We start from the raw sequence: 13,232 nt of genomic DNA, 5'->3' as shown, positions 1-13,232 counted from the left end.
CTCCTCCTCCTCCTTCTTCTTCTTCTTACTTGCGAGATATCCAGAGACCATACATCAAACCCTTAATTGTACTTATTGGCATGGTATGGTATAGGTAGGTTATACGTGCTGTTGTCCACATGTAGCACTAAGCTGGATAATAGTGTACAGTGTGAACAAGACGGAATATTTTTGTGCACTGTCCATGTACTACCTTCGTAGATAAACTTTTACTTTTTATTTTCTACGATTTAGTTACATAGTCTTCGAATACACCAACTTGACTGCACAGCCACAAACATTCAAATCAGCAACTTCTTGTAGTAAATCATACATCTCCATCAATCTTTGCTCAAACACGGCCAACATGTCTTCTAAACCTACAAACCAGTCCTCCCCTGAATTCACATCTTACTACCTCCAACGGGCCACACAAGAGCTCTCAGAGGATCTCGACAAGGTTCGCAACGCTGAAGATTTCAAGGCCGATTCGATCCCGTTTCTTGTCCACGCTCTGCAGCAGGGCGCTGACCTTTTCTCGTCCGAGGATCAGAACAGAGTGATAGCTGAACCAAAACGCAAGGAAGAGAATGCGTAAGAGGAGTACCCTCCAAGTTCAGACATTTTGGGTCAAACAGTCAAAGATACTCGACAAAGCATCGATAAAAAAAATTCGCGGCATCGAATGTTTTTGAAGGACGCCATTCAGCCACTTCTCATGAAATGAGAACACGTCGGAGCACCAATGTTCTGATTTGGCTGACAAAAGCGTTCGTCCGTTAGACGGCACCATCATCGCAGTCTTCATGAGCCAGTATAATGTGCATGACAGACAATACAGGCGCTCGGTTCCGTTCATAATTGCGTCAATTACAGGCTGTCTCATAAAAGGGTATCGCAAAGCAGAACTACCACTACATCCAAAACTCAATACAACCAATTTATATACACATCTCTTCACTCAACCCAAGCCATGTGTGCATGTGCTTTTGTCGATTTCTATCCCGCTATGCAGCGTCGTTCGATTCGCATGGCCCATCCCTTCAAGGCAAGGACAATGACAGTCCAGGCCATCAACAATCCGACAAGGCCCATCGTGACGGTATACATAAACATGGCATCAAGGCCGTAATGGATCATTCCATCAACAGTATCGGTGCTCTGAGTCAAATTAGCTTGTCAACGTGAACTTGTAGGAGGGTTCGACTTACGCTAGCCATGAAGATAATTCCCCCAGATATGAGTCCGAACGCCGTGAGTAGCTCGGTAGGCGGTCGTGATGGGAGAACGGACGTTGGCGGCTTGAGGAACATCAAAATGTATGTAAGACCGCGAGCAAACGAAGCTCCGAGGAGTAAATTTCCCCATTGCTTGTGGACCATGTTGGACATCATGGTGTGCTGCGTGTGTGAGCTCATCGTGAGTCCAAGCAGCATGATCACCAAAGCTGGGATGGGGTTCAGTGACAACTCGTACGTATCAGGAGCCTTGATCTCGTTTGCGTCTTCAACTGCATGTGGATTCATTGGCTCGATGTCTTGGACATTCATGTTGAGAAGATTACGAATGCGAGTCGACTCGACGAGCATGCCACACTGAATTTCTCATGATCAGTCTTGGAACTGTTTTACAAAGTTAGGCAGGGAACCCGCAGGGCCTTAACTTACCAGACCTCCTCCAAGGAACAGAATAGTGATAGAAATATGCTCCATATCCTGCGCGGTCCAGTCCCCTCCCCAACCACCAAGGTGCTCCATGAAGATGTTTGTAGAGCCATAGAAGAAGACCAAGAAGCTCTCGACGAGCTCAGCAGAAGGACGCCATCCCTGTGGGCTTTTCTTGGGATGGACATTCCATGCCCAGCCGAGCTCACCAAAGCTGCCAGACCAACGTCCCAGAGTGAAGATGCCCAACCAAAAGAAGACACCGCCCTTGACCCAATGTGCCAGACCATTAAATATTCCGTCTCCTTCCTGTTGACAACGTGTTAGGCTAATTAAAGTTTGACTGGGATTCCGAATAGATAACTGACAAAGAAGCGGCCAAAAGTGGCTATGCCAGTGGCAAGCACGATGGAGCCGAAAGGAAGAATGATGCGATCAATCACTTTGCGGCCAATGTCGAGGTGCTTCCAGACTCTTGATGTAGCAACCTTGGAAACATGGCGGGCTAAAGTCCCCTGGGGCGCAGGAGATGACAATGAAAGCTCTTCCAAGTCTTGGTCATCTTCGTACTCTTTACTGGGGTGCTGCGGCGGCGATCCCATGCCATTGAGTGTCGATACTGAGTCGCTCCGGAGAGAAGGGCTGTTTGGCTCGGTGCCTCGTCCGGTATCATCGAAAGTGCGGTTTGGACTGTCGTCATGATATCCGCTGCAAAAAGGCAATTCGGCCTCTTGACTTGGTATAGGTAGCAAATAGCGTGTCTCTCTGCTGCTTTCATCGCTTGGGAAAGCACCGGCGATGTAGCCCACAACACTTACAAGCACCTGGGCGCAGATAACCCAAGTCGCAATCCAGCCAATCTTGTGGTGCGCATTACCAGGATACAAATCAGGGGTATGGCTGTTGTAGACGACGCCGAGAAAGACTCCCACAGTATTGGAAGCTAGGAACACGAGTTGGGCAGGCAATGTAAAGCGAGAACGTGTCAGTGAGAACATGACAGCTGTGGCCCGTACAAATCAGTGTGCGAAACAAACGGAGTAGCGTGTAGCTGAGGTTAACTTACCGATGGGGAGGATGAACACCCAGGAAATAACCATCAAAGAAATGTGTGCGTAAATGAATCCAGAATGCTCAGGATGGGCAAAGTAAGTATTGGGATAGCCTTGGTGTTTAGGTGACTGTGTTGTATTGCTGCCGTGGTCCATTCTCATGTTCATCTTGCCCGTGTCTTGGCTATCGCCATGCGCAAAAACGATAGGTAAAAGTGCCAGAAACAATGGGTTCGAAACCTGCGGTGTCGTTTTCTTATAGATCATATTTAGAATACCTATCGAAATAATGCTTTTGTTTTGAGAGTTGAGTTAGGCCAGGGCTGCAAACAAGAATTATATATGTATATACAAAGAGTGTGTGAGCTCGGATACAACCAGACATCAACAGTAACAGCGTTTATATATATAATCATTCGATGGAACTGGAGAGTAGAACCAAAAATGTTTCAAGGAGCCTCGACATGGCATTGATTCAAAACATGATATGGAAATCCGTTCATCACGCTCCGTCGTTGCAGGGGGCCGAGCGGCCCAAACTAGGTGGGCTTACCCATCTGATGACATTGAACAAGCCAAGAAACAACAGACTCTATCCGGAGGTTCCGAATTGCTTCATCTCATCATATCTAGTATCGGCTGGATGGATGTACTTACCTAAAGGAAAACAATAAAGCGAGAAAGGTCAAGAGAGTGCCACTTGGTATGCGGTAAACAGGCGCGGCAGCTTTGGTGGGGGAGGTCCAATGGGGCCGGCCGGTGGGGGGAGCTGTACAACTCAGTGATGATGTTGTGTTACAGTACTAAAGTAGGCACCACATTACGTTAGTTTTTGCACCTTAATTCCGAGTATTCACGGTGTTGCGCATTTTTTTTATAGTCCGGAATCGACGATCGACATGAATGAAGAAAAGAAAGCACTTGTATCATAAAGATGGAATCATCACCTGGCCGTAGGCAACCTAATCTCCAATTTCCAACGTCTCCAGAGCTTTGTAAAGGCTCTGACTGCCTGGTTATCCTTGCTGTGTTGTTGAGCTTATAGCTGAATTACTAATATTCGGATGCCTAATCATTCTTATAGACATTATTGTATTCTTTCCATTGCAGGGATATTCACTTACTACCTGGCAAAGAGGTAAGCTAAGGTACCTAAGTTATATCATCCCGCTCGTTAATCCTTTTAATCCCGGGCTCCACTTAGGCATAACCACAACCAAACATTCCGCTTTGTCGATTACAAGGACATACTGAATAATTCTCTTGCTTGTTTTGCTTCTATCAGGTCCACGCTATAAGTGACAAGGCTGCAGTATATTTCCCTCACCAGTTGTGAGTAAATCTCCAACACTGAAGAGCAATGTATTCACCACCATGTCGCGACGCGCTTTGATATGATGGAAGCGTCGCTCTTGAACCTCGAGTATGTACCTTAGTAGGTATCAAGCGTACGATACCGAAACATCTTGGCAGTATGCATCTCCACCGCCAAAAATGGATCAAACATAGTATCCTCTCCAAATGGCCCGATGATTCCGGCAGTCCATCAACGCCAACGTCAACAGATCTCAAAGGTCACAAGGCACCTTCCTCTAGGTAGTATTAGTTATCGCAGTTGCATGACTCAAAATGCAAGGATGACAAGGCGAAGGACTCTTTGAACATAACAAGTGGTGTATTCGACCGCCTATTAAGGTCGTTTCCTGCCCAGCTATACTGCAGCTTCACCCATTAGAGACATTCATTCTTACGCAGACTTTTACTCGCAGAATACCTGCCTGAACTTCTGGTTACAATTTGTAATGGGATTCTCTGGGCATTATGATTTACTAGCTCACACTAACATAGTTACTCAGTTGTCTTTTACTGCGAAACCTGTTCCAGGCAATAAAACGGCGTCGTATGTTGTTGACTTGAGAAGCCAGGACCGTGCCATTATCCTGACAAGTATAAGTTTCACTCTGCATTATCTTCTATCAAAAAAGCCCGTGCCAACCTTAACTGCATCATGTACCTAGTAGATAAGTACCTACTACCTAGGTATGGATGACAGCCCGCTGTGGTGGCGCTACTATACCCGCTAATCTATAGTTATAGTGGCTGCGTTAGCCTCCGTATGGATCCCATCTTGTTTAAACGGATAGAGACCCATCCCACCTGGTCACCTCCACCAGTCCAGTCAGTCGGTCAGTCACTCGATCATGGTTAGGAACAACTAGATAATGGGCGACAGAAGAATTCATCCAAAACTGAATTATAACATTTCCCAAGTCGATATGCATATATGCTAACGCGCTTCAACAGGCAGAAACATCCTACCCGAGGTACCCAAGATAATCCTTTGAGACGATCGTCTTGCCTCAAAGCCTACCGTCTCATAGCGATGACCGACTGTCCGCAATCATCCTCCATTTCTCACCTTCATGAGCCACACGACCCTCGCCTTCTAGCTTGCCCAGAATTTGCAAAACGCCGCTGCAAGCAGCTGGATAAAGGGCCCTTGGTACATCCTTGTAGATCACTTCAACCAAATCCATTGCCGACCACGCCGACCATGACGCAGGGTCATTCGTCTCTACGTCTCCGGGTCCCGTTTTTAGTGTCCGAATAACTTGTTCTTCTCGCTGTCTTCGGTGTGCGATATATTCCGCAATCTTCGCTGGCCCATTCTCTATGACTGGTCCATGCCCGGGATACGCTCGGCCTTTGAACAGAGGTTTCATCTCTTCAAGACTCTGTAGGTATATGACCAGATCCTCAAAAACAGCTGTGCCCTGGCCGAGGACATTGTCAGCAGTAAACATTGCATCTTCCTCCTCAAGCACGAACACAACATGATCCTTAGTGTGTCCTGGCGTATATGTAGCTGTCAAGGTCGCACCCTCGACTTCAAAACGCTGGCCATGCTTTATGTCTAGCTGTCCATCCTCGGGAGTGTGCTTGTAGACTCTCGTCTGAGGCGAGGTGCTCAGGAGATCTTTGATACCACCAGTATGGTCATGGTGCCAGTGCGTGATCAAGGCAGTGTCGATAGTTGCATTTTCCCGCTGCAGTGTTTCGCGAACCGAAGTGATCCAAGCCTTGCGCCCCTCGCCCGTGTCGATGAGAAGTCGACTTCGGCCTGTGCCAAGCAGGTAAGTGTTTGTGCCCTGGAGAGTGAATTTGCCTGGATTGCCGCCCAGTATGCGTATGCAAGTAGGACTGAGACGCTCTACAGCCGGCAGAGCAATGAGTTGCGTTGCCATGATCTTTGAATTGTTGACGGCTTTATCAGACCTGGAAGAAGTCAAGGCGCTGATTTGGGGGGATTCCGGAGCTGAATGCCGTGGATCGGAGCCGGGGATTCGGTGGGCCAAGTGAGGTTATGTGGAGTCTTCCGAAAGAGTGGTTCGGAATGAGTCGAGGATTGTTTGTTTGAGCTCGGTTGGAAATGTAAATTGTGAAGACTTTATCTAGTAACTCAGAACTCACAGGTTCCATTAGGTCGGGCTATCAAGACTACCTGCCTACCTTAGTACCTTAGTAGGTAGTAAGTACTAAGGCATGTATCTACAGGGGATTGGATGGGGAAGATTGGTAAACCTCGGCTCAAGCTGTACGTTGGCTCCTCCTCTTGTGGCAGGTGATACATTAGTGGCCGATTGTTTGTTTGGCGGCAACAGCAGCAGCAACAGGCTTCACCTTCAATAAAGCTTCTATGACAAGAGCACCCATGTGTGCTTGGCTACATACTACCTACTACCTTAGTAGTCGCAGGAAATCAGTGTCAACCCCCTGCTTCGATGCCACCCTAAACCTAGGTACCTACCTACTTACCTACTAGATAGGAGGCACCTAGATACTACTGAGGTACTGTAGATAAATAAGGTAACTACTATATAGTAGGTATTATGTGCAGGCTTTATTCATTTGTACTTAATAAATAAAACTCCGCCTATTGTTCGGCACTACCTGTCTACCTAGGCAGTAGTCACGTCACCTACAAACGCGCTTTCCCTATTGTTTAATTATGTTAATGTGTTTGGGCCCTGGCTTAACACTGTAGCTGCATGCTTATCTTATCGCCTTGCATGACAAGGGTGTAATTTTTACGGTTATGTACCTCTTCCGCCAATCTTTCCCGACAAGGTACGCACTAAGGCAGCTGCACCTGCTGCAATCTCTCCCATCAGGCTCGCTCCTGCCCTGTCCCTGACATAGTTTAAGTTACAGTGGCTTCACTTCTGCGCTCTGGACCATTCTTGCATTTCCAATTTATACAATCATTGTATTAATTTAAATAATACCAGCCAACTCAGAGTACTGATCATCATCTTTTCCATCTTCAAGGGATACCGACGCCTAAAGCTTCTATTCTACAACACTGCATTGTCTTCTGTTGATTCCGCCCCTCGACGGGAAAAGGCGAACAATTGTCCGACTTTCGGCCTGTGCCTCGCTGTTCAAGTCGCCAGACGAATAATCGAAAACCACCAGTACAATCGCAATTGAGCGAACTATCAGAACTGTCTCCCGCACGATATCATACCTGCTAGCGTCGAGTCTCTTCATACGTTTCGCGTCGTGCCTCTGATCGCCCATTCAAGCTTCCTTGCATCAGCTTTATTCTACAAGAGCTTCACATCCTGGTCCAGCTTGAGCCCATCGCAAAAGACTCAATCGCCCCTAATGTCTGCACGACCAACAACACCAGCCTCTCCTAAGAATGTCAGGGTGAAGTCGCCGGTTCCTGGATTGCCTATGTTTGGCTGCGGTACGCCCCCTCTTATCTTCCTCGTCGCTTCAGTTACCACGAGTTTCTTTACCGTTTTCTGACTGTTCTAGAACATATACAACTCCTCCTCAGCAAAAACCAGGAGGTAATGAACAGCTCTATCACTCACTACAAATTAATTCTCCGCGGCATCTTTGATGCGACACCGATCGTTCCCCAGACCTCGACGCTAGATGGCCGGCCCGTCACATCACTCACCTCGAATTACCTCTGCCTGCAGTGCCCATCGACCGTCACCGAAGAAGAACGCCTGAGACATGGGACTAAAAAACAGCATCGCTTCTGTTGGTTGCCTTCTGCTGCCTCCTAGTGCACTGCTAACATGGCGCAGATGTCGACTCGAGAAGTGGCTGCCTTTATTGTCAGATATGCGACGACTATATCTGGGATCCAACTCTTGAGGAGCTACGCGTGAGAAAGATAGGAACTGGTTCTTTTTCTGGTAAGTGCCATCATTGCATGGTTTACCATTAAATGTCTTCGCCAACCGGAAAATACTACTGTCTTCAAATGTCCTCTTACTGACCGTGACTGGTCACATAGGCCGAAAGAGGAAACACGACGAGTTGTTCACGGGTTCTTTTAAGGATGATCCGCGGTTTATCTCTAACAATACAAACACCGCTTCATGCCGAGCCAATGGTCTACGTGGCATCTACAACGCCGGCGCCACCTGCTATCAGAATGTCGTCCTACAAAGCTTCTTGCACAATCCTTTGCTTAGGAATTTCTATCTCAGCGATGGTCACCAGAGCAGTGACTGCCAAGTCCCTCACTGTTTGAGCTGTGCTATGGATGACATGTTTCAAGATTTCTATGCTCTGGAGACGACAAACGGCTACACCGCTGCAAATATATTGTCGGGGTTCTGGATTTCGGAGAAAAAGGCGTTCGAGAATCTTGTTACCACCAAGGAACAAGATGCCCACGAGTTCTTCCAATTCTTGGCTGAAGAGCTCCACGAGCGGAACGGAGACGGCAAAAAGCCAGAGATCGGCAGTGAGCATAGTTGCAACTGCATCATGCACCAAACATTTTATGGTAAGATGCAAACAACAACAACGTGCCAGAACTGCTCGGGTCAAAGCAACTCTATCCAGTCATTCTTGGACCTGAGCTTAGGCCTCGACAATGTTGTTCAAAAGAAGAGTAAACGGACAGGACAGAAGAAGCCTACTGTTTCCTTGCAGGATTGCCTCGATGAGGAATACATCAAGTACGACAAGTGCGAGTATCGATGCAACAACTGCAATGGGACCCAGCAAGCGAAACGGCACACGAGCATAAAACGATTGCCAAATGTGCTGTCGATACAGCTTAAGGTAAGCGATGACCTCAGGTCAACCACCATGACGCACCAAACTAACGATATTATAGCGTTTTGAGTATAAGCACGGTCGGCATGATCGCGCTGCCTCCAAAGTCGACAACGAAGTCAAGTTTCCGCTACAACTCAATATGATGCCTTACACTAATCGAATTCGGAATCACGACAGCCGAGAAAGCCTTGAGCTAGAGAGGTCTTGTACGTATGATCTACTCAGTGTCGTGGTGCACGTCGGTGAGCTAGATACTGGCCACTATACATCGTATTGTCGAGTTGGTGACCAGGTGAGTTTCGTCAGTATTCTAGATGACAATACAACACTAACACATGAAAAAGTGGTTCAAATTCAATGACCACAAAGTAGAGTTGGCGAGCTTGTCTGACGTCCTTGGGGCCCAGGCCTATCTCCTCTTCTACATTATTCGCTCACTAGCCTAATCTCTGAACGCAACTCTGTACAGCGGTGAGCGGAAGATACCATGAGCTGGGCGTGTGGAAAAGGCGTCGAGGGATCTCATATGACATCCAGGTCAACATAAATCATGTTCATCGTAGACCAACTAGCGAAGTTTAATGCATTCCATGGCGTGGGTATTTATTTCCATTTATACATGTAGTAGCATAGCTTTAACATGATACTGCACGGTATATATATATGTGCTTCTCCCCACTTGGCGAACTTTTGCGTTCGCGAATAGGCTAACAAAAATCCACGAGCGTCTCCATAAGTTGGATATACTGATAGGCCCAACATACTTCCAGTCGGTTGTGTGGCCATGCCTTTCACGACTTTTCTTGGCGGTTTGGATACAGCAAGTTTCTTCTTTCAAAAGATTTGCGGCTCCGTCCTTCCGCCATACTAATGGGATTCATCCAGTCGCCAGTCCCAGGTCGAACTCTCGAAGTTGGCGTAACAGTAGTAGTGATTACTCAATCCTGCGTGGGCGGGCTCAAACGTGGTTGGGTAGACTCCAACAGAGCTGTAGAGCTTGTCGATGATGGGAGCCATTCGCTCGCCAGTGCAGACAATGACACGGGGCGACTTTGGTTTAATGAGCCAGCGACCGGTCAGAGCAACTGAATAAATGGCACGTCAGTACTGGAGGCTTGAAGACATGCTATTGAGTGACAAAGCTTCCCCCCAGACCACATAGTGAGGACTGCTTGGAATATTAAGGTATAACTTACACTTCGTCTGACAATCATTGCTGAAGAAAGGAGGATCAATGATAACACTGTCCAGGCTGCCCTTGAGGTTAACTGATGAACTTAAGTTAGTCGACTGCACACAACATTCAGAAGATCAGAGCAACCGTACGTGGAAGTTGGAGAGGTCGTTGGAAGTCGTAGAAGACGAATTCAGGGAAGACACTAAACCGGTGGTCATGCTCAAACAACACCAGCTTTGGTCGATCTTGGACAGGCCAGAATCTCTATACGACACTGGTTAGTTAACGCATATCTTGTGTACATGCCCTCTTCGAGTATGGACTGAAATTGGTAAGAATGTTGCTTACAAGGCGGTTCTTAAGTGCAATGAATACACTTGGTGTCGACACTACACCAATCGTTGAACTCGACGATGCACCATCGAGGAGCTGATCGGCCAGGGCCAATGCAGTTTCGTCCAGGAACTAAAGCGCCGAGATGTCAGTGTTGTTTTTCGAAGTGTCAATATCATGAAGTTGTCGTCTGTCGCTAGACGCACGTCTTGCGCCAAGAGCACCCATTGCCGGACCAGTACGTAATAAATACTCCATCACTCGATGCAAGATCCCAGGAGCCGATCCGAGAAGCCATCTCCACCGGTGTAGCCAAAAGTGAAAGGCCACTGGACAACAGATATGTTCTATGCCTTGTTTTCTGCACTTCGTTTTACGTACCCAAAACTGCGATTCGTTCCAGTCCTCCGTGAAGGCGGCCATGCTCAGCGGCTGGTCGTCCACGTCTTCCGCTACAGGATCCTCGTCCTCCGGTTCAACCACCCCGAGTCCGGCTCCGGCTCTAGGTGCGGCGCCGGTCCTCAACTTCTGGAACGTCTTTTCATGGGCATCCTTTTCAGCGTGGAATTCGGCCAACGCGGCCAAGGCGTGACTCGAGAGGCTTCTGTAGACCAACGAAAGTCAGTACACTGGGGCGGGGCATGCAACAGGGGAATTTGAAGCGCTCATTACATGGGTTCTTCATCATCAAAAGACATTGGGAAACTGTAGTCGAGACTGCTCTTTTTTGTCACGATGTACAACTAAGCGCAAAGGTTCAAACTGGATACCCGCGATTAAGGGTTTTGTGTGTGGGTTTGGCGGGGTAGTCTTTGCTGCTCTTCTAAAGTCTGGATGGAAGAAGATCACTATAGGGTAGTTGGATGTGGACTAACTTCCTGAACTTCAATTATTTGATATGCTTTCAATCCAAAGAAAACCTGTACAATTGTTGGATCTCGCACACCTCTAGTCTATGCGGTCCTATATACACGGACTATTATCCCTGTCCGCTCAGCCCTTGATCACCAACTGCCTTTGCAGCATCCATGGCACGCAAAAATTCGATTCCTTTTCTTTACAATTCATCCAGAACGTGGATGTACTTCTTCTCTTCCCGTTTCTCCTTCTCTGTCGCAGGGGGGAGATCGTAGAAGTTCTGGCTTCGGAATCCTTGCTAAATGGGGGTCAGTTTGTATATTTCAACATGATGGTTAGCAACACTCACCAGATAGTGGTAGGTGAAGTTGATAATGTCACCAGGCTCGATGCCGAGGTCCTTAAACGTCTTGGCCTTGGGATCGATGACCTGGTCCAAGAACTCTCTCTCGACCTCATCAGCCGACATAGTGTGCCACCAAAGCACCTTGTTCAGCAGCTCAGCGACAGGCTTCAAGATAGCCTTTGGCACGTTGACGTGTCGTCGCTGCTTGTAAATCTCCTTGTCAACCATGACAGAAATCTCCTCCATGCTGTACTTCTTAGGTCCGTAAAGCTCGAAGGTCTGTCCTGCAGTGGTGTCGTCAAAGAAGATCTTCTCAAGAGCAGCACCGACATCAATTGACTGAGGCTGTTAGCATTTTTGGCATTGCGCCACCAGTTTCACTGCAACTTACGTGAACAGGGTAGAACTTCTCTTGCATGTTATTGGAAGTAAAAAGGTTGGTGACACCAGCCAGCTTCAGCAGGAGGTTGTCCTCAAAACCGAAGATGGGGGCAGGGCGGACGATAGTGGTCTCGGGGAAAAGGCTGCGGGCAACCTCCTCAGCTCGGCCCTAAGATTGTGGTCAGTCGCTCCTCCTTGGTAAAGCAGGATTTCTACAAACCTTTGTGCGGTAGAATTCCGAGGTGGACTGAGAGTTGGCGCTGTGGGAAGAAACGTGGATATACCGGTCGACATCATACTTGCAGACAGCCTCAACGATTCGCTCGGTACCCTCGATATGCACATCCTCCAAGGAAAAGTTCCTGGCAGCCATTTAGTTTCCTTTTCTCGTTTCAGTCCCTCTAGTATCAACATACTTGGTTGGATAATCACGGCCGATCAGATTGAAAACAGCATCCGAGTGTCGCACACTGGCCTCGATTGAAGGGGTGTTTCGAAGATCGTGCTCCTAAGTACGAGGTTACTGGAAAGCTCCTGACGAGATCGAGTGCAATTGAGGCGTACAATGAAGACAACACGGCCGAGATCTCCAGTGACTTTGAGATGACGTTTGGCCATCTCCTCACGGTAGGGAATAACGACGGTACATCCCTGGCGAGCTGATGCCTGTATTAGTATCCCAATTACTCATCTCCCACTATCAAGATCCAATATAAGGTTCGCTCACCCAGTCGGTTGACAATGTATCGTCCTAGTTGGCCAGTTGCGCCAAATACGGTAACGGTATGGCCTGGTTGCTATTCGTTAGTGTTGTTCGCGGTCATTGTAGCTCGATCGTCGTACCTCCAAGGGATGAACTATACAAGAAAAAGGATTAGAAAGAGGCTCAACAGTGCCAATGGGCCGTGATTCAGCTTACCGGCCACCCTCAACACGCATGATAGGCTTGCCAGTTCGAGTAATGGAAATATCGGAAAGGAATCGCTTGCCGGCAACATTGAATGCAGTCTTGCGGGCTACCCGCGCGGCAAGGAGAGGCGAAGCCATTGTTGCGAATATGCGGGTTGCGTGACAAAACGCTGCTGTGCCTCGCAATTGGCCGTAGATCGTCTCGTCTTCAATACGTAGGCAATGTTTAGTGATGCTAGCCAAGGTAGAGCCTCGGGGAACGGTAATTGAAGATCACGTGACAGGTCACTGAAATCTTGCAGCTTGTCATTGGCCATTGCTTTTGAGGTGTCTTCTAGAGGCCAGAATGGTCCGTGCTCCTCGACGTTGCGACAACCAGGCTGCCTGATAGCCTCACTGATGAGCTAAGGACCTCCCTCTATCTCCACTGCAGTAACTAG

General features: G+C 47.9%; 5 protein-coding genes across 5 annotated transcripts; 2 read left to right on the top strand and 3 right to left on the bottom strand.

The window, feature by feature from the left end:
• Positions 1 to 346: 346 nt before the first annotated feature.
• Positions 347 to 577, top strand: FPSE_12258 (uncharacterized protein; the record flags this gene model as incomplete). The annotated part of the gene is made up of 1 exon (XM_009265375.1): positions 347 to 577. One exon carries the CDS (start codon positions 347 to 349, stop codon positions 575 to 577), a length of 231 nt encoding a protein of 76 aa, XP_009263650.1.
• A 401-nt stretch (positions 578 to 978) lies between these two features.
• On the bottom strand, positions 979 to 2,962 carry FPSE_12259 (uncharacterized protein; the record flags this gene model as incomplete). Its single annotated transcript, XM_009265376.1, has 5 exons — positions 979 to 1,140; positions 1,191 to 1,574; positions 1,647 to 1,952; positions 2,012 to 2,646; positions 2,710 to 2,962. 5 exons carry the CDS (start codon positions 2,960 to 2,962, stop codon positions 979 to 981), a joined length of 1,740 nt encoding a protein of 579 aa, XP_009263651.1.
• Positions 2,963 to 5,070: 2,108 nt separating this feature from the next.
• Positions 5,071 to 5,940, bottom strand: FPSE_12260 (uncharacterized protein; the record flags this gene model as incomplete). Its single annotated transcript, XM_009265377.1, has 1 exon — positions 5,071 to 5,940. One exon carries the CDS (start codon positions 5,938 to 5,940, stop codon positions 5,071 to 5,073), a length of 870 nt encoding a protein of 289 aa, XP_009263652.1.
• A 1,423-nt stretch (positions 5,941 to 7,363) lies between these two features.
• FPSE_12261 (uncharacterized protein) lies at positions 7,364 to 9,234 on the top strand (the record flags this gene model as incomplete). Its single annotated transcript, XM_009265378.1, has 6 exons — positions 7,364 to 7,448; positions 7,520 to 7,753; positions 7,801 to 7,911; positions 8,013 to 8,791; positions 8,847 to 9,080; positions 9,133 to 9,234. 6 exons carry the CDS (start codon positions 7,364 to 7,366, stop codon positions 9,232 to 9,234), a joined length of 1,545 nt encoding a protein of 514 aa, XP_009263653.1.
• A 421-nt stretch (positions 9,235 to 9,655) lies between these two features.
• FPSE_12262 (uncharacterized protein) lies at positions 9,656 to 12,930 on the bottom strand (the record flags this gene model as incomplete). The annotated part of the gene is made up of 14 exons (XM_009265379.1): positions 9,656 to 9,873; positions 9,985 to 10,056; positions 10,115 to 10,229; positions 10,314 to 10,430; positions 10,680 to 10,902; positions 11,360 to 11,454; positions 11,506 to 11,841; positions 11,894 to 12,052; positions 12,104 to 12,245; positions 12,300 to 12,391; positions 12,448 to 12,542; positions 12,611 to 12,673; positions 12,727 to 12,740; positions 12,803 to 12,930. The coding sequence occupies 14 exons, from the start codon at positions 12,928 to 12,930 to the stop codon at positions 9,656 to 9,658; spliced, it is 1,869 nt and encodes a 622-aa protein (XP_009263654.1).
• Between the last annotated feature and the right edge of the window lie 302 nt (positions 12,931 to 13,232).

The sequence above is a fragment of the Fusarium pseudograminearum genome, chromosome 4 (assembly GCF_000303195.2).
Source record: "Fusarium pseudograminearum CS3096 chromosome 4, whole genome shotgun sequence".
NCBI classification, from domain to species: domain Eukaryota; kingdom Fungi; phylum Ascomycota; class Sordariomycetes; order Hypocreales; family Nectriaceae; genus Fusarium; species Fusarium pseudograminearum.
The sequence above is the reverse complement of the archived record's forward strand: the minus strand, read 5'-3'. Positions and strand labels throughout refer to the sequence as shown.